This window comes from Platichthys flesus, chromosome 2 (genome assembly GCF_949316205.1).
Source record: "Platichthys flesus chromosome 2, fPlaFle2.1, whole genome shotgun sequence".
Taxonomy (NCBI): domain Eukaryota; kingdom Metazoa; phylum Chordata; class Actinopteri; order Pleuronectiformes; family Pleuronectidae; genus Platichthys; species Platichthys flesus.
The window spans coordinates 25,690,740-25,709,040 of NC_084946.1; the positions used below are offsets into that span (position 1 = coordinate 25,690,740).

Sequence of the window (18,301 nt, forward strand, 5' to 3'; positions counted from 1 at the left end):
TTTTAGATGAAAGTTCAAAATAACCCATAGGAACTGGAGCTGAATTTGAACTTCTCAATTCCAGTGCTCTGGAACAAGGCACTGAACTCCAAACTGGTTGCACTGGGCAGCTCAGAGTGTTAAGAGACCTGGTTTGTCTGTAAGAGCTGAACTTGTTTCTAGATAAAAAATGCTTCACCTCAATGGTCACGGATGTCAGGAGGACAGTTGGAAACGTTAAAGAAAGTTCAATGTGACTGTTTCCTGTTTCATGCAGGAGATGAGCTTCTGTTTCCAGCGAATCAGATTCATTTCTCTAAAATGTACTGTTCAAAGCACCTAGGAGAGAACAGAGGCATCTCTGGCTGAGCCAGACATCCCTGGTTTGTGGGACCAGGCAGCTAAACTGTACGAGGCTTCAACTGGGAACAGGTTTCCCCCAGTCAACTGAGACGGAGGTAAAACTAAAGCAGGACAATGAGTCTCATGTTAACAGTAACCATGAAGATGCTGTGGAGCGGGTTCCTCTCTGCAGACTCTTCACAACAGACGGAGGTAGATCGCTCTCTCTGTTCTCCGGCTGAACAGGTCATAATTGAACTGGGACACTCCTTGCTAACTGAAAATATTCCACCTGGGACACATCAGGACTGGAAGGTCACTGGTTGAAGTCCCCCGGGTGTCCCTGTGTTGTGTTTAAGAACAGGAACGATTGCTGGGGAGCGGTTTTACAGCCTGGCGGCCGCTGAGCTTCCAGCAGGAGACACTGGAGTTCAGTTAATAAAGGTCACAACAACACACAGAGCTCGGTTGATGTTGCTGAACTCATCTCCACTCACTTCTCAATGAGAAGCATCCACCGTGTCTTCAGCTGATCGTTGTTCTGAGCAGGTCTTTGTGTTCCGATGTCAACTCAGAGAAACCTCTCATTATAAATCTTTCCTGATTCATTAAAATTCACTGACAACAATCAACTGGAATCAGTCTCTTTGCAAAATTTATCAGAAGATTAATTCCCTGTTGGTTCACAACTGCATTTAACATTTGTTCGTCACATGTCAAATATCTGCCTTCAGATACATGTTGTATAGACTTTATACACCAGCTCAGTCAGATTTAAATCTAGGACACTAAGGAAAGAATCTAAAAATATTTTCTTTTGAGTTCGTCTGCTTAAGAAAAAAAATGTAAACTTCACTGATTTGTCTATTTTCAGCTCAGTGTGCTCATTTGTTCTGGATATAAATATATCAACATCAAAGTCTGAATCAGCAGTTAATAAAACAAAGAGCATTCAATGTTAATATACAGGGCTAAGATATACTAAAGCTACTTCACTACAAATAATATAAATGAAAAAATTTAAATACTTTCCTTTGCATACGATAAGTTTTTCTGATATTCAGATTTATTTTTTACTCATTTTCTGGGAGTGACTGAGAAATCATATTTTTTTCACAGCTTAAATATTTATAATATTAAAAACTTTTTTTTTATATTTTATATTATTTTACAAAATCAACATAGACATGATTTTTGCTATGATAGAAATTCAAAGTGTTCATTTGATAAGAAAGTCTGAACATCAAAAACATACTAGTACGGGTTATTTGTTGTTTAAAGTACACACATAAAGTAAATGTATACGTGTGGTTAGAGTCAATGATATAAAAAGACTGATACATTATTTACTGTGATGTAAATAGAGCAATAAAACAACAATAAAGAGACACAATATTCTCCCTCTGAGGCACGACACATGTCAGAGGAGAAGGATCCTCTGTGGATGGGCCGAGTCATCCATGCTCAACCTTTATAGATTAACTTTTCCATTTCACAGCTTTCTTAATGAATCTTTGACATTAAGCTCAATCGCTGCTGTGGATATACGTTCAGAGAAAACACTTCTTTCACGGCTGAATTCAAAATGTAATTAACTTAAAGGATTTTGTTAATGATGCAGAGCAAACTGAATCAGCAGATGAGTGAAGAGCTGTCGAAACAAAGACGGCAGCAGGAAAAAAAAAAAGGTGAAAGAAATGAAGAAGTGGTTACCATGGCAAAGCCAACATCAGCCTTCTTGAGGGCGGGGCCGTCGTTGGTGCCGTCGCCCGTCACCGCCACCACCTGCCGGGTCTCGAGCACCGTGCTGTCGATGATTCCTGATCAGCAGAACGGAACAAGGACACAATTCTCCATCTCAATGTGTGCAGGAAAGATCCCTTTGTTATTGTTTGTGCCTTACTGCTTTGATTGTTCTCAGTTTGCATGGTATCTGGATTAAAAAGACACTTATTCCTGATAATTTAGATGTAAATTATACATCCTGTACTATATTACTGAATCCAGGGTTCATACATATTTTGATCAATGGATTTCCATGTCTTTTCCATGACTTCTCAATAACTTTAAACCAAATTTCCATAACCAAACATTTTGTGAAATCTCGGTGTATACAGACAAAATGTAATATTAGACTAACAATGAGAATTCCAAGGCATACAGTAAACCTTAAATGACACAAACCCAAGCATGCCTGCTTATGTTTTGAGCGTATTTCTTTTAAAAGCATATTAATTATTTAAAACTCAGCGTAAATTAACGAAATTAAAATATGAATATAACAAATTTCCATGACTTTTCCACAATTTGGGGGATTTTATTTTTTTCCATGACATTTCTAGGTCTGGAAAAACACATTTAAAAATGCCATGACTTTTCCAGGTTTTCCATGACCGTAGGAACCCTGTGAATCCCTGTTAGAATGAACCCACCTTTAACCAGAGTGTGTTTGTCTGTCGGTGAAGAACGAGCCAGGACACGGAGTTTGGGCCAAACTTTGTCCAGACGCTCTTGTTCCACCTAAAAAGGTAAAAAAAGAACAAAAGCTTTATCAGGGTTTTTTTTCCCCTCAACTTAAGCATTATGGGATTAAAATACTTACAGAATATAATCCCTGTCTTTGAAAGGAAAACTTGAGCATTACCTCTGAAGGTAGTTGTGTTGTAAAGTTGTAAAAATGATCAACAATAACTTGGCATGAGAGGTGGGGTATTTCCCGCTATATCATGGGGGCATTATCAAAACAGTAAGATTTTTGTGCTGGTCTCACCTCTCCTTGGTCATTTCTGATCTGCTGGTTGAACTCCTTCCCCTCCATACACAAGAAGTCCTCCCCAGGCAGCAGGATGCCACACTTGGTAGCAATAGCACGTGCGGTGTTGATGTTATCTCCGGTAACCATGCGTACAGTGATGCCTGCGCGCTGACACTTCGCAATAGCCTCAGGTACCTGGATGAGTGACAGGAAAGATAAATGTGTACGTCTCAGTAACTGGAAACCCGAAAGATAAACACAGATGTCAACACAGCCAAGAGGAGAGAGGACACGCAAAAAGATTTTTGAGCCTGTAGGACGCTCACGCATCTTCAATCCAAGTGAAACGTGGTCTGCCATCACCTTTTTCACTTTATTCTGCAGAAGTCATGTTAAATAAACCTCCTTCTGTAACAACAGCAGCAGGTCCCACCCGAGGACCCAGAGTTTAATCTGTCAGGGATGAGTGAGTAAATACACAGGGACAGAGGGAAGTCTCAGAGGAGTCCATGCTGATGTGTCGGTCAGCTGGAAATCAGAAAGCAGTTGGAAGCTTCCGCTGCTCATCAGGAGCTTTCAGCTGATCACAGGGCCCCTGTGTGTTTGCTTACAAATATGTACACACACATCATACCTCGGATTCATGCACACAAGAGCCTTGATTTGAGTGGGGGGGTGTGTGTGAAGGGGCCTGATTGTTATGATAAACACGCAAAATCCTTGATTTCACTCACAGACACTGTGAAGAGTTTTAAAAGCATCAAACAGTGTTTGTCTAATCGTAGCCTTTTAACTGTAAGTAGCACAGACTGTAAATAAAGATGGACAACGCTTCTTCACTTCCTTTCACGACACAACAATGAAGCAAAAACATCCCAGATACGACCCCCCCCATCTTCTGGAGCAAGGTCCCATCGATACACTCGTTCGACCAATCAGGATTCAGTCTCAGCTGTCAACCATGATGTCTCACTCAGTTTTTGTAACTTACCAGAAAAATTTGCACTTGAAGAATCATTGGTGTGAAAAATAACTACCTAAAATGACAGAATCCATCCTTCAGATAAATTCTTTAACGTGTGTTCTGTCTTTTTAGTTTGGTCCATGTCCCATCTACTTACATGGAGGAGACAGCTGCCCTGTACTGCAGTCAGATGGAGATTGAGATGCTTTGGCTTTTATACAGCAGGTCTTAAGATTCTCCTTGTGTTGAAGTGTGTATGAGTAAAAAGAGATACAATTTTTTATTACCTTCTTTTTTACCAGAACCATAAATAAAACTATAAGAGGTAGTGGTGTTGTCAAATGCTACCATTAGCATGTCCAGATAAATACCATAGATCCTGTAGTAGCAGCCTTGCATTACCTTAGAGGCCAGGTCATTAGGCAGAACTATGTTAAATAATAAGTCTTCTCACATCGTTAAAGATTCAAAGGTGTTATGTTAGCATGAAATGATGTTTCACTTAATCTGAATTAACAAGGTGCTACTAGCGCTAACTAGCTCTTCACTGCAATACATGATGAATATCGCTCCTTTACTTTAAAGTCCTCATACTCTCCATTAATAACTAACTGTTGAGGAAGTGGGCCTCATTAGATGTAGCTTGACTTCAGCTTGATACCACAAACACGATGTGCTTACAGAAAAACACTTAAGCCAGTTTATTATTTGAAGAATTTGATCCAAACAGAATTTTCAGCTATAGCAAACGTTCAAGTGAAATTAAGCTGCAACTGAATAAATCCTCCAGTGACAGCAGCTAATTCTGAAGCAAGCGATGGTTCCTGACTAAAAATGAGAAGCTTCTATTGTTGACTTGTGTCTGAAATCAAAGGGCCATTGTTTAAAGAGCACAATGAGTTGTGACTGTGTATCTGCCGCTGTTGTCTCTGTAAAGAAAAGAGGACGAGGGAGAGAATAAAACGAGTCATCGAGTAGTTCTGATTTTCTTATGTGATTCACTGACGACTTAAACTGAGTAACCAGTGTTTTCACCCAGTATGCTTTGCACTAGAATGCTGCCTTAAGCACTGAACTCCAGACATTACCCTGTAAATATCTGGAGGGGCTGTAATACATGTCAGAGTCAGTTGCTCTGGACATTCTTCAGAGTTTTTCCTGCCTGTCAAAGCATCTCAGGAAGAAAAGAAGAAAACACGGAGGAGACGAGAGAGATTCGACAACTTCTGGTGATAGAAACTGACGCTGGTGTCAATGTGCTGTGTCGAATTTATACATCTCAGGCTCTATCCAGGTCTCAATGCTCTGGACAACATCCTGCTGCGTTCTTCATTTGTGAAAACGTCCAGACCCAATTATCTGGAGCCAAATGTCTGTTACACAAAGTTACACAGCAGACAACATGTCACGGTCACATACGTGTTTCATGTGCCTGGACATGAACAGACAGAAGGATTCTGAGCTAAAGTCTGAAACATTCTCTCGTCTATCACAGGTTGCGTGGAGACAAATGATGAGCTGCCGACCGTCTCCTGCTGCTCTCCAGTTATTTCCATCCGGTCTGTGATCTTCGTGCTCTGACATTAAAGCAGCAGGCGGCAGCACCGACGCTTTCTCCGCTTCATTAGAGGCCTCATTTAACACTTCAAACGCGTCCGGTTCCGATGCACCTGAGCAGGACTCACTTCGCTCTCTGTGTCAGGAGAAAGGATTTCGTTCATCGGCGCACTGTTATACACGACTGATTGTTGGATTATGTTTCCTCACGGCACAAATATTATGATCAGAAGCCGCCTGTCAGATCAGCTTGGTTACATTCTTTTCTTTTTGTTCTCTTGTGATCTTTGAGGAATAAACTGAACTTCACTGACTTTGCTAAATTCCAGCAGCGCGTGCAGAACATTTCAAAGTGAGTGAAGCTAATTTTAGTATTAGTGAAAACAGCTTCAGTCGACAAACTCTCAAGTCTTCTGTCTCTGAATTGTCTTTGAAGTGGCGTCAGTTTATGATGAAGACAGCTCTGTGGCGTCTTCTTCAAAAAAGTAGAAATGGTCTTAATGTATTTTTAAAATATAGTCTCTATCGACACACTGGGATATTGAGCTTCATATGTGAGAAAAGATAAATGACACAATTACAATGTTTTCCTTGTTAAATAGATTAAAAACTCTGCTCCTCTCACAGAATATAATATCAATATTTTAGTTGGTAAATTAAATGTACGGTCACTGCATTAAACTATTATTATCTTCTACATTTGTGCCATTTAACCGATGAATTTAAAACGGTTGACTGATCAAAGTCATCTGATCACTAACTGGGCTTGAGCACAGGAAGTGTTTCCAGGTTCAGGATATCTGTGTGAACCGTACCTCATGTCGGACGGGGTCCTCGATGCCGGTCACTGCGATGCAGGTGAGGTCATTCAGGATGTCGTTCTCCACCTCCCAGTTGGGCTCTCCGGCCTCGGCTGGAAAGTCTCTGAAGGCCACGCAGATGGTCCTCAGCCCCTCGCACGCCATCGGCTCGATCACCTTGCGCACCATCTCATCGCGGTCCTTGGGCTTGAAGTTACGAGGCTGCCCCTGGGTGTCCAAGATACGAGAGCATCTATGAGAGGAGAGAAGAGAGAGAGAGGGAGGGAGATAATACGGGAGACGTTAATAATCAAGTAAGTAATGCTGTATCGATTACTTTATCAATCCAGCTATCATTCTATCTCATGTCTTACTTCCTCAGGATGATCTCTGACGCTCCTTTGCTGTACATGCGGTAGCCTCCATCAGCATTCTTCAGCACCGTGCTCATGGACTTGCGGGAGGAGTTGAAGGTGTACACCTTGTAGAGCTTCTCTTCGGGGATCTCCTCTCTGATTGGCTGATAGTCCCTCTTCAGTTCCAGCACCAGGCCCAGCAGAGCACACTCGGTCTTGTTGCCCACGTGGCGCGGCAGGCCGCCTTCTTTCTCTGGAGGCTGAGGGAGGGGTAAAGTTTGGATGTGATGTACGTTCATCTTGATCTAAAGTGCTCGACTCTCATCATCATATCACATAAACAACTGCTCTACAGTTAGTGCTTTATGCTGTTACTGTATTAATATTAGTCTTTTGATCATTTGTCCTGTCACCATTTACTTTGTCTTCTGCCTTTGTCTTGTTTCTCAGGAAACTAGAACCCTGCAGGTTTATTCCTGCAGTTTCAGTCTACATGAAGTGACCTTTGACCTTTGAAAAACTAAAATCTCAACAGTTTCTCTTTGAGTCATAATGAGAAGTGGTCAACATTTTAAGGAAGACTTGAGGTTTCATGTTCAAGAGGCCAAAAACCGGTTTTGTAGGCTGGAATAAATGTTCACAGTTGATTATATTAACTGGTGAGGAATTATTCACAATCATCAAATATTATTGTATGTGCCACTATATATTAAATATATTGTATATTACACTATATCTATACAGGAGAGTAGTGCCTGTCTCATTCCACAGATACTCCCTTCTCTCTCTTCACAGTACCCAAGGTCTACACTCAGGGACTTTCACATCTAACCCAGATGCTCCAGACAGACTCCAACTCTTTTGCTTATTCCACCAGTGACCAGACGTAAGGACACTGTGATTTAGGAATGCAGACTTTAGGTTTAACTTTCCAATAGGATGCAAACATCTAGAACACAGAGTGTGAAAGCAATTCTAGTCTTTCAAGGATTTGGTTTTAGAATGGGTGACACAAGTAGAGGGAGATATACTGGGATTCTGTGGGAGACTCCTTCAGACTTGGCGCGTTTGTATATCGTTTCACCTTCTGGTCTCCCTGATGCATCAAGTCTACATTAAAATCTTCTTTATGCCGGAGTTCTCCTTTCACCAGCTTCCAGAAAACTCCCATTATATTAACTACAGCTATTTTACAATACAATTAGAAATGTCCAGTTATCCACCAGAGTGTCAGTCTTTGTATTTCACATGTTGAAGTCTGATAATAGAGATGCTCTGTGAACAAAAACTAAACTTGTTACCTGAGAAAATGCTGCATTTCCCTTCATCTTCTGTTACTCCTCATCCCCAGAGTGGTGTTAAATATGAGGTTTGAAAATAAATAAAAAGCTGAACCTGTGTTGCTTGAAAAACATTTTCTTGAGATTTAATACTTTGACAATGTCTCCACGGAGCTGTCTCACCACCAAGTTATTTCAATATTTTCTGGCTGAGAGCAACTCCTCAATTTCCTTTGTGCATTGAAAAGTGGGACAGAGCATCCAATAAAGAGCTTTGATGTCATATAATACTGTGTGTGAGTGTGTTAAGGATGGTGTTGTGGTCGGATGCAGTTCTCACCAGGATCTTGGTTGTGTACGCAGAGTTGATGGAGATGCTGTTGACCAACGTTTCCAGAGTCTCTGGTTTGATGGCGTCTGGTTCAGGGACAGTTCTGTAGTGCGTGTCCCCGATGTACGCCTGCACCACCGTCATCCGGTTCATGGTCAGCGTGCCCGTCTTGTCTGAACAGATAGCCGTGGCGTTGCCCATGGTCTCGCAGGCATCCAAGTGACGCACCAGGTTGTTGTCCTTCATCATTTTCTAAAAGACGGAGAGCAAGGTTTGAAAGCGCCGTGAGCAGGCCTCAGAGTTGATGACACGTTCGATAGGGGGTCGTTTTTTAAATCCTCAAAAAACATGACTCTGCATGGAGTAAATAAAATCCCCCCAACGATCCCCTTCACTTCCCATCCTGCTTACCTTGACAGAGTAGGCCAGAGAGATGGTGACAGCAAGCGGCAGCCCCTCAGGGACGGCCACCACCAGCACTGTCACACCAATAATGAAGAACTTGACAAAGTACTGGATGTAGATGGGGGTGCACTCAGCCACCCAGGTGCGACCCTGGATCGCAAAGGTGTCGATCACAAAGAAGAGGATGAGGATGATGACGGTCAGAGCCGACATGATCAGACCTGCGTGGAATAAGCAGAGATGAGCTCATGTTCAAAATGCACTCACAGTTTATAATTCTTTAAACTGAACAACAGCATTCTTTATCCTTTATCCTAATACAAATGACATAATGTATTGATTCCTATCCAGTGATAAGATTATTGTATTTATTTGCCAGAGAGACTGAGGGAAGACTTGTTGAAAACTATAACCAGGACCACTGCAGGAGGACTCCAGCCTCCGCTCACCTGGTAGCACGTAGAACCCCTTACTTCTTTTCTTTCTTATCCTGATTATTATTCTGATTTGCACCAATTTAATACACTCATAGATACCCATCTGCTAAATATGAGAGATTCTGTTCATCAAAATCCATTAATAATCATTTTCCAAAATGCTGCAAAACACTATGCTCTCGCAATATTAACACAAAACTCCAGGAGATCCAGTGAAAAGCAGTTTGTTGAAACAAAATGTGAACTCGTGATGGAAAACTGAATTCATAAATCACAACGTAAACAGCTAAAATCATTCCACTCTGATTTCTGTCCGTCTCTACTACAAGTTATTAAATTGTTGAATAGGTACAACTTTCATGCTCATGGCAGAATTTATCCTTCAACATTTCCCTTGATTGGTATGTGAATTAGAATATAACAGGCTAATGAAACTTACAGCTAATTAAGTGTTATTTGATCATATTTCATCAAATCACACAGAAAATAAATGTTTTTCTGCGTCATGTCTCCTGTCACTCACCCCCTCAAAGTATTTTAGCCCTAATTCTATTTCCGTCCCGTAATGAGGGGCAGTTTATTACTGAAGCTGGTCCATGACTGTGCCCCCCCCACAGCGTCCTGAAAGCCCCTCAGTGTATTAAGGTCAATTGAAACAACACAGGAAATACCTTCAATTCCGGGATGAGCCAATAAAACATCCATCCAATAAAAGTGAGTGCGTTCTGACCCTCGGCCCCTCCTGAGCACTCAGGGTATTTTTAAAGGAACAGGCCCACATTTATGGAAATGGCATGAAAACTGTCTCAACAAGCCACAAACAAGATGTAGACATCCAAGGCTGTTGTGAGTGTGATACTATAATAGTAGGTCACATCATCGAGGGGGATAATGGGCTCAGTATAAAGCAGATCAATGAGGGCGTGTCCAGTGATTCTGCAAGATCTTGATCAGGCCTCATTTTTAGATTTCACAGTGACCAGGCTCAGATTGGGTATTTGATCTTTGAGATTTTAGTATCTTGTCTTATTGATATGCATACTTATTGTTTATCAGAGTCTTTAGAACTAGTTCAAAGCTCCTCTCAAGTTTTCTCCTGGACACAATGTTTATCCTTTATGTCAGTACTCTGCATGTGCGTGTGTCTGTTTGCTCCTCACCAGCCTTCCCGATCTGTACAGCCAGTTTGGTCAGTTTTCCCTGCAGCACAGACTTCTCCTTCTTGGTCACGTTGACCTTCTTCACAGGTTTGACCTCCTCTTTCTCCTCCTTCTCTTCCGACTCGGCGGCCTCCTCGCTCTTCAGTGGCTGGATCTCCAGGGCGATGCCATCCTGCGTCTTGGCTGAAGGAGGAGGAGGGGTGTGGAGGGGATAAGGTAGTGGTTGAGGGGTCAAAGGAGGAGGGAGCAGGTTGTAAAAGGTAAATGAGGGAGGGGAAAGGTTGGTAAAAGAGAGAGATGAGAGAGAGTGATGGATGGGATGAAGAGAATGGATGGTGAAAAAAAGGGGGAGGGTTGTATTTTTTTTAGGAATGAAGATGGAGGAGAGAAAGCGGGAGCATGAGATGAGGCAGGACGGTTTGACAGGTGAATGAATTAAATCAATAAAAGAATAAATTGAAAAACAAAATTAAGAAGGGAGGAGGGTTCAGGAGTGGTGTGGGGATAAAGGGTAGAGAGGCAGAGAAAAAGTTACGGATTCAGTCGGACGGAAGGTCGAAAAACGACCGGACGAGTTTTATGAGATCAGAGGAGACCCCCGACTCTTTCTCATTAACACGGTGACCCTTTGGCTGAATGCAGAGAGTAGGTAGCATGTCGTCATTTTTATGATCACAGAACATTCATGAGGAAGGTCCAGGTAGCTTTCAGAGAGAGTCACAGACAAGTTGGGAGCAGCAGGTCATAATGAAGAGCAGCAGACAGAACAGAGGACAGCAGATACAACAGAGAGGATTTAACAGGGGGCTGTCAATCTCACACACACACACTAACACACACACACACACACACTTCCTCATCAGAGCTCAGCGTTTGGAGCGAGGCTCTGAAGTCTGACATGGCTTTCACGTCCTGCTCGGCAGCTCCGCTCCTCATTTGCATGAACAAACAGCGTATTTACATTTCACTTCATCAGCTGTGATCCTGTTTGGACTGTAGTACTGTACACGCAGCTTTTTTTTTGGGGGGGGGGGGTTATGTTTGATATCTGCTGAAGAGCTTACACTGCATTCCGCTGCACTACGCCCGTGCAGCGCTGTTTGTCATATTTGCATACAGAAAAGAAACGTAAGCAGGTGATGAATGGAAACAGAACCGATCTACACCTAGTCTGACACACTGAGGCTTCATGTGCGGTTTGTCCTCGTGAACAACTGAGCCGACAACGCTGAGTGAAACTGGGAACTCGTTTTTGTCTTCTAATTGTTCAATTATCGTTAAATATTGGAAATGTATGATTGGGCCATTGAATATATTTATACACACAAATAATCAAACGCCATCTATCAGCTAACTGTGCTGGTAACAATATCCACATCACTTCTGGAACCAACAATACCAACAGATCATGGACATAAAGCAGGTTTAGATTCCTGGATGACCAGTAACAAAGGGCGCCCAGGTTCTCCAAAATCAAACCAGGCGATTTAAAAACATTCAAATTAAATTCAAAATCAATGGGGGAACATGAATGTGGGAGAACTTGTTCCTTTTGTCCTATTTCTATGGTCTACTAGGTGTCAGATAATGAAGCCTTTTGGGTCAGTGAAGACGACTGATTCGATCAAATCTAGTCCGGTTTTCTGCCGGAGAAACTTTCACTGGAGGCGTCCGAAAGCAAAACAAGTCAATATTAATAAAACTGAGGGTTGTAACCTGCAGTGTTTGGGAGAGAAGAGCAGAACATTACATTCAGTTCTCTTCTGGGACGTCTCTGCAGCTGAAAGTTCAAATCTATTAAAACAACACTGGTCGAGCCTCGTGTAAGAAGCAGTCGCACAAACAGAAGTGAGTTAAAGGAGTTGATCCACGGACTGATTTAGTTAAACATGACTAATCGTGTAGAGATGGTTTTTCTTTCTCCACAGGGGAAAAACCCTCATAACATGTAGTCTGTAAGAAAATCATAATACAGGCTGATGGTGTGGATTCAATGAGAGTTATGGTGGTAGAAGAGTTTTCTGTAAGTTATTTTTCAACAACTTTGTTGAAACACAAGCATTGCTTTTAACTATAATTGTATTTGATTGTTTATAAACCATTGTTCCATTGGACTTATTGGTCATTTATTTGGCTTCGTTTGATTATTGCTTGACTTTTAAACTCTTTTGAATTGCTTTTGTCTTGTAAAGCGCTTGTTTAAAAATGTTCTGTATAAATAAAGTTGATTATTTAAGTGCTTATATTCATTGATAGCATTCTTTATTATCATGATATTGTTTTTAACAAATGTGGAAGATACGTCTGCATTTTACATCGTAAAAGTGGAAGAGTTTTCTATGTTACTGAAAATGTTGTTACTGTTTCACTGGAGTTTAAATGAGCTGATGGAGAAATGGAAACATGTCCCTGTTTTAAATGAGACTATTGTAATAAATCTGATGCATTGTAATTATACAGCGTAAAAACCTAGTTGTTCTAATCATACTGGAGATTGTTGCTTGATTGCATTTGAAGTAATTCAGTGTGGACTTGTCTATTTACTGGGGAGGTAGAGGGTTAACATAAGTAAGTATTAGAACAAGCATCATATATCACATTTAAAGATGTTCCAGGGATCAGTGAGTATTTACAATGCAACTTAAAACAGTTCCCACTCTGGCTCTTTTGTTGTCTTCATATGTGACATCATGTTAATGTAATGGAACGATGTTGTTCATTCTCTGTGACTTCCCAACCTCCCGTATTAGTCTGTATGAGTAAGACTGTTGAACTTCATGTCAAAGCCGTCGTGCTTCACTCGGTTCGGTGACGTCCACAGTAAAACTCGTCTCAGTGTTCACAGCTGAATTGGTGGGTTTGTTTTCTATGCTGATTTTTGCAGTATAAAGTTATTTTCTCTTGGGACTTTTTGTGTGTGGATAAAACCTCTCCTCAGATGCAACAGAAAGAGAAGACGATGAGCAGTTTAACACAAGTCTGTAAACTTGTAAAAGCAAAGTTGATGGAATAAAATCTGAGAAAATGAAATGAAAATATTCTTGCACGAGGCTCAGTGTCTGTAAAATAAAAAGAGAAGACATTTCCTCCTGGCTCATTGTTGGTATTTTGAGCTTGGGGACCTTCATGACGGTGGCAAAAATCAGAGAGTGCATCTTTTGATTTGCAGCCATGTGTTTTTTTAAGACGCTTTAATCCCAAACAACTCCTTCCTCAGAATGAAAATTAGCTCCCAAAATGAGTTTCTGAACATTACCACCTCAACGTGACATTTAGACATTCTGAATGTGGGGCTGAGTCGTGTCAAACCAGGAAGCTGTGGAGCTTTATGCACATGGTCTAGTCTGAAGACAAGCCACAACATAGAACTAACTGACACAGCTGTACATGAACAGGACTGAGACCCACTGACCAACCACAGAACTGTAAACAGGCGCAGCACTGAACCATGGGAGAACGCATGGCGGGCAGAGGGAAGAGGGTGTCTGACAATCAAAATAAAGAAAGCAAGTCAACGAACAGAGGACAAACTCAAAGGATCACCTCAACAAAGTAAAGCAGAAAAGAAAAGAAAGACCACAGCGATGCAGAACCACAACAGAGCGAGAGACAAGAGGAGGTAGTGGAGGCTGCAGAGCTGTGGAGGCTGCAGGAGACTTCAGCAAGACAGAAGAGGAACAGAGAAGGAGGGAGAGAGTCAAACAGTGATTACAAGACAACATGAAGTCCTGAGCAACACCCTGCAAAGAGGCAACAGTGAGAGAAATGAGAGGAATCAAAGGCCAAACATAAAAGAGGAAGAAATAAAAGAAACCGAGGATACATAAACGGAACAGACGACAGCCCACAGCCCACTAATACTGCAAGGGTGCAACTCCCACACACACTCAGAGCCTGGAAAACAGCCAAAAACATCACGGCACTGCACAGATCGGCTGGTTTTCCTCACTGGTGTCAACAGAAAGTCATTAGAGCAGAATAAATGGGAATTGAACAAATGTGGTGGGAAAAACTTATGTGACCAAATAAAATGAATTGAAAAGGACAAATGTGTTTTTATTGAGACACCTGCAGGACGTCTTTAGTAAAAGTAAGTGGATTGATCAGTGAATGAAAAGTTTAAATGTTAAAAAGATGAAGTGAGAGGCCTCTGTTCTACTCTGCTCCCAATTAAGTCAGCGGATGATAGAAACCCAACAACTGAGCTCAGATATCTCTGATGCAGACGCCTCCATCTTTCCCTTTTCCTTGTAGTTTGGAGCCACCACCTGCGCAGTAGCAGCAGTCGAGTGGAGACACAGGATGAAAGTCCTAATGACATGCATCTGACCAATCAGGAGTCAGTCTCAGCTGTCAATCATAAGCCTGTAAGCCTGTTCAAATCAAACAGTGAATTTAATCCAAACTTGCAAGAAACATGGTTTCTAGTGGGAAGTGTTAAATTTAATAGCTTTAACGTGACAAAACATAAACAGTTTTAAGGGGCAAAATAAATATATTAATGTATGTTTAACGCCAAGTAAGGGACTTTAAAGATGCGTAACTTGATTTTAGACCACTCCTCCAACAGCTCCAACAAGTTAAAAAAAATGGCCTATATTCTCATTTAGTTATGACAAAGGTCCTTTATTCCCTGGGAGTCGTGTGGAGACAGCTGCAAACAGGTGATATGTCAGAAAACCACAGCTACGAGCTAAAAGAGGCTAAAAGTCTCATGGGAGCTGCAGAGTTGGTGAGGATGTGACCCAGGGTGTCTAGTTCGTGATGTGTTTTAGTGGAGGTCATCTGTGACTGCAGCTCCATCTGTGCATTATTTCTGTGTGCAAAACTGTGATGACCGTCCAAGAGCATTGAGAAAGTGTGTGTGTGTGTGTGTGTACAACAGATGCTCAAACCATGGGAGGTTGGGAGGAGGGGAACTCTCTGTGTTTATGTGTGCTGACTTGAGACAGCTTGGAAAAGGACGTTGGACATGTGTTGGATCACATAGGACATTGAGGACGGTTGGCTGGTCAAGTTTGGAGGTTGGAGCAATGATATCATCCACACACACACACACACACAGACAAACGCATATCCATCAGATGGTAAATATTTAAAGGCACTAAAATGAGCACTCGATGTCAGCACAGGGACACCTCAGAGGTCAGACCAGTGCGTGAAGTGACCCAGCACTGATGGACTTGTATTCGTGTCTCAGTTCTTACTGTGAAATCTGACCTTTCGGGACAGAGAACAAACAACAAACACGTTACTCTTTGTAGAGAAACTATAAGCACTAAATAAATTATAGCAGAAACATGGACAATAAACCTCTCGACACTGGGTTTTACTCATTAGCTCAAGTTTACGTCTCATCTAAGTAGCCAACCGAATTCAGATAACAAGCAACTGGTGAAACTAATTATCTAGCTTCTCCACGTATTTAACTCTAAACATCCTGTAGCTATACGACTTACCAATGATTGTTTTCATTCCTAATTTATGAAATGAATTGTGATTAGTCTGTGATTATTTTCTTGAATAAATATTAACTCTATAAAAAAGAAAATAAGATAAAGGCCCTTATGATTCATCAATGATTTCATTGCCTAGGTTGTGTGCTCGTCACCATCAGTACAGCTAATTAGCTTAGAGCGCTAATGAGTAAAACAGAGTGCAGGAGGTTATTACACATTAATGTGATACAACACAACATATGTGTTTGTTCTCTAAAAGCAAATCATTCATTGATTGATCAACACCTACAAATTATAATTCATGTTCTTGCAAAAACAAAAAAAGTCTCCTATGTTCAAATTGTCTCATCCTGCATTTAGAACCGAGTCAGAAATATAAGTCCAATCATCCATGATGATTGCGGACGATGTGATTGGCCGTCAAAGACTTGACGGTTGAGAGTTGCACCCTTTGACAGGTAAAGCAAGGCGAGAGAACGTCCCCCTTTTTACAGCAGAGAGAGAAAGAGAGAGAGAGAGAGAAAGAGATGGACGAGACACTCCCCTCCTGCCGCTGGGTGGAGGGTGAGGAGGAGGGTGAGTAACAGGGAGGACGGAGGGACAGAGAGGGACAGATGGATGAATGGAGGGGTTACCTTTGTTGCGATTTTCAGGGGGTCCTTGTTTTTTACCTGTTCGGACAGAGAGAGAGGGCGGAATGCTGATAAGATGGTTCAAAGGAAAAATAAGATCAAATCAAACTGAGGGAAAACACAAAGGTTCAAACTGATAGAAACCCACAGGTGTGTGTGTCTCTGTGTGTTTGTGTGTGTGTGTCATGTTTGTGTTGTGGGCAGGAATGGACCAATCAGAGGAGAGAGACACATGACTCCTGCTGTGGAGAACCAACGGCCGCCATTTTGACGGCCCAACTAATCAAGTGATCAGTATGTCACACATATCAATAGAATGTTACAATAATGTGAATATATATAATATGTATACAATGATATAAATCAGAGCCCAATTTATATAATGGTTGGCTAGTAATAATATGCTGTAATTGAAAAGTTTTATTTTATGGAATTCAAAAAGGTTTGCATTTATCTTTGCAGTTTATGTATAAAAAAATATTTTCTAAAGTTACATATGTTAGGTCATTTGTGTGTTTTCTTTTTATTCATAGTTATTTATAATTAACATTTATGTTTAACTTAAGCCTAATTTACATTTATTTATCAAATTGGTTTGATGCCATTGTTTAAATAGATAAATTGGCCATTATATCGATATCAGATCTTTTTTACTCTTAATATTGCCTTTGTCCTCCAAAAGTACACATCAGTCGGATGTACTATTAATTGTTACCTCGTGTTTCTGTTTGGTTTTGATTTCCCTTTGTGTTGTGTCTTTGATTCGTCCCTGACCGTCATCAAACGCTGATCCTCATCTCTCTATCATTTCATTTCCTGTCGTCTCTCTACTGTTGGTTTTCTCATAAAAAGCCAGAGGAGGTGGAATTTCTGAAGGTTAATGTTATGGTTTTATTTGACACTGGTTCTGTGCTGGACTGTTGTATGTGGAGGAGGCTGCTGATTGGTCAACTACACAATGAATCTGCTACTGTAAACACGTTTTTCCACAGTGACCGATGGATACTGATATTTTTCTCCTCTGCACAGATGTGGACATTATGTCATTTTTACATATTTTGATGTGGATCTGAACATCTGTTATTGATCTTTGTCAGCTGTAGGTAACGCCTTGCAATCTTATATTGATCAGACATGTGAGTGTGTGTCTGTGTGTGTGTGTGTGTGTAAGTGTTTCTTCATGAGGACATTAACTTCCTGCTGCTCTATAGTGCACTGCTTTATTTGTGAAAGGAGGATCGGCAAGGTCAAATCCAACACACACACACACACAGCTCTTTATTATTCAGCCGGTGTGTTGTAAGTGATGACTGCTGCAAGTGTGTGTGTGTGTGTGTGTTTGCACATATCAAGTGAAGCAAGATAACCAGTGGGTGTGACTGGAAATTAATGAATGCATGGGTGTGTGAGTGGCGAAGTGTGACTATAGAATCTGCTGTCACACAAGAGACACACAACGGAGCCTGTGCGAATGTGTGTGTGTGTTTGTGCACTAGTATTTTGTGAGACCCTGTTAAAGTGTCAGATTCAGAGGGTGTGGACACTTCTGGGAAATGAGGGCAGGTTTGGAAAATGAAGACAATGTTGGAAAGTGAGAGCATTTTGGGGCCATTTTGTCCAGTTGTTACTTTCTGATGTTTCAGGTTTGATATTTCATTTATGGGAGATGCTAATCTAAATACAGTATTAATTTCAGATGAGTGTGAAATCTTTGTACCTTGTGGTTTTCCTAAAGAGGATTTTTTTTTTTTTTTTTTTTTAAATCAGTGTCCTGAGGCCAAAACGTCAACCCGAGCGTCTCTCTCCACTGAGCTGGTACATTCAGCCAGTTCACAATGAATGCC

At 41.2% G+C, this 18,301-nt stretch overlaps 1 protein-coding gene across 6 annotated transcripts in view; it reads right to left on the reverse strand.

The window, feature by feature from the left end:
• LOC133970844 (plasma membrane calcium-transporting ATPase 1-like) overlaps nucleotides 1–18,301 on the reverse strand; it is a 79,343-nt gene that overhangs the window by 15,224 nt on the left and 45,818 nt on the right. For 4 of the 6 annotated variants that reach the window (XM_062407974.1, XM_062407929.1, XM_062407938.1 and 1 more), the window contains exons 7-15: nucleotides 16,461–16,496; nucleotides 10,367–10,549; nucleotides 8,776–8,990; nucleotides 8,374–8,616; nucleotides 6,772–7,013; nucleotides 6,413–6,650; nucleotides 3,092–3,271; nucleotides 2,754–2,841; nucleotides 2,035–2,141 (exon numbers count right to left, since the gene is read on the reverse strand). In XM_062407974.1, coding sequence (XP_062263958.1) covers nucleotides 2,035–2,141; nucleotides 2,754–2,841; nucleotides 3,092–3,271; nucleotides 6,413–6,650; nucleotides 6,772–7,013; nucleotides 8,374–8,616; nucleotides 8,776–8,990; nucleotides 10,367–10,549; nucleotides 16,461–16,496 — 1,532 coding nt within the window. The remainder of the gene's footprint in view (nucleotides 1–2,034; nucleotides 2,142–2,753; nucleotides 2,842–3,091; nucleotides 3,272–6,412; nucleotides 6,651–6,771; nucleotides 7,014–8,373; nucleotides 8,617–8,775; nucleotides 8,991–10,366; nucleotides 10,550–16,460; nucleotides 16,497–18,301) is intronic. The other 2 variants (XM_062407956.1, XM_062407965.1) reach the window with 1 other exon arrangement.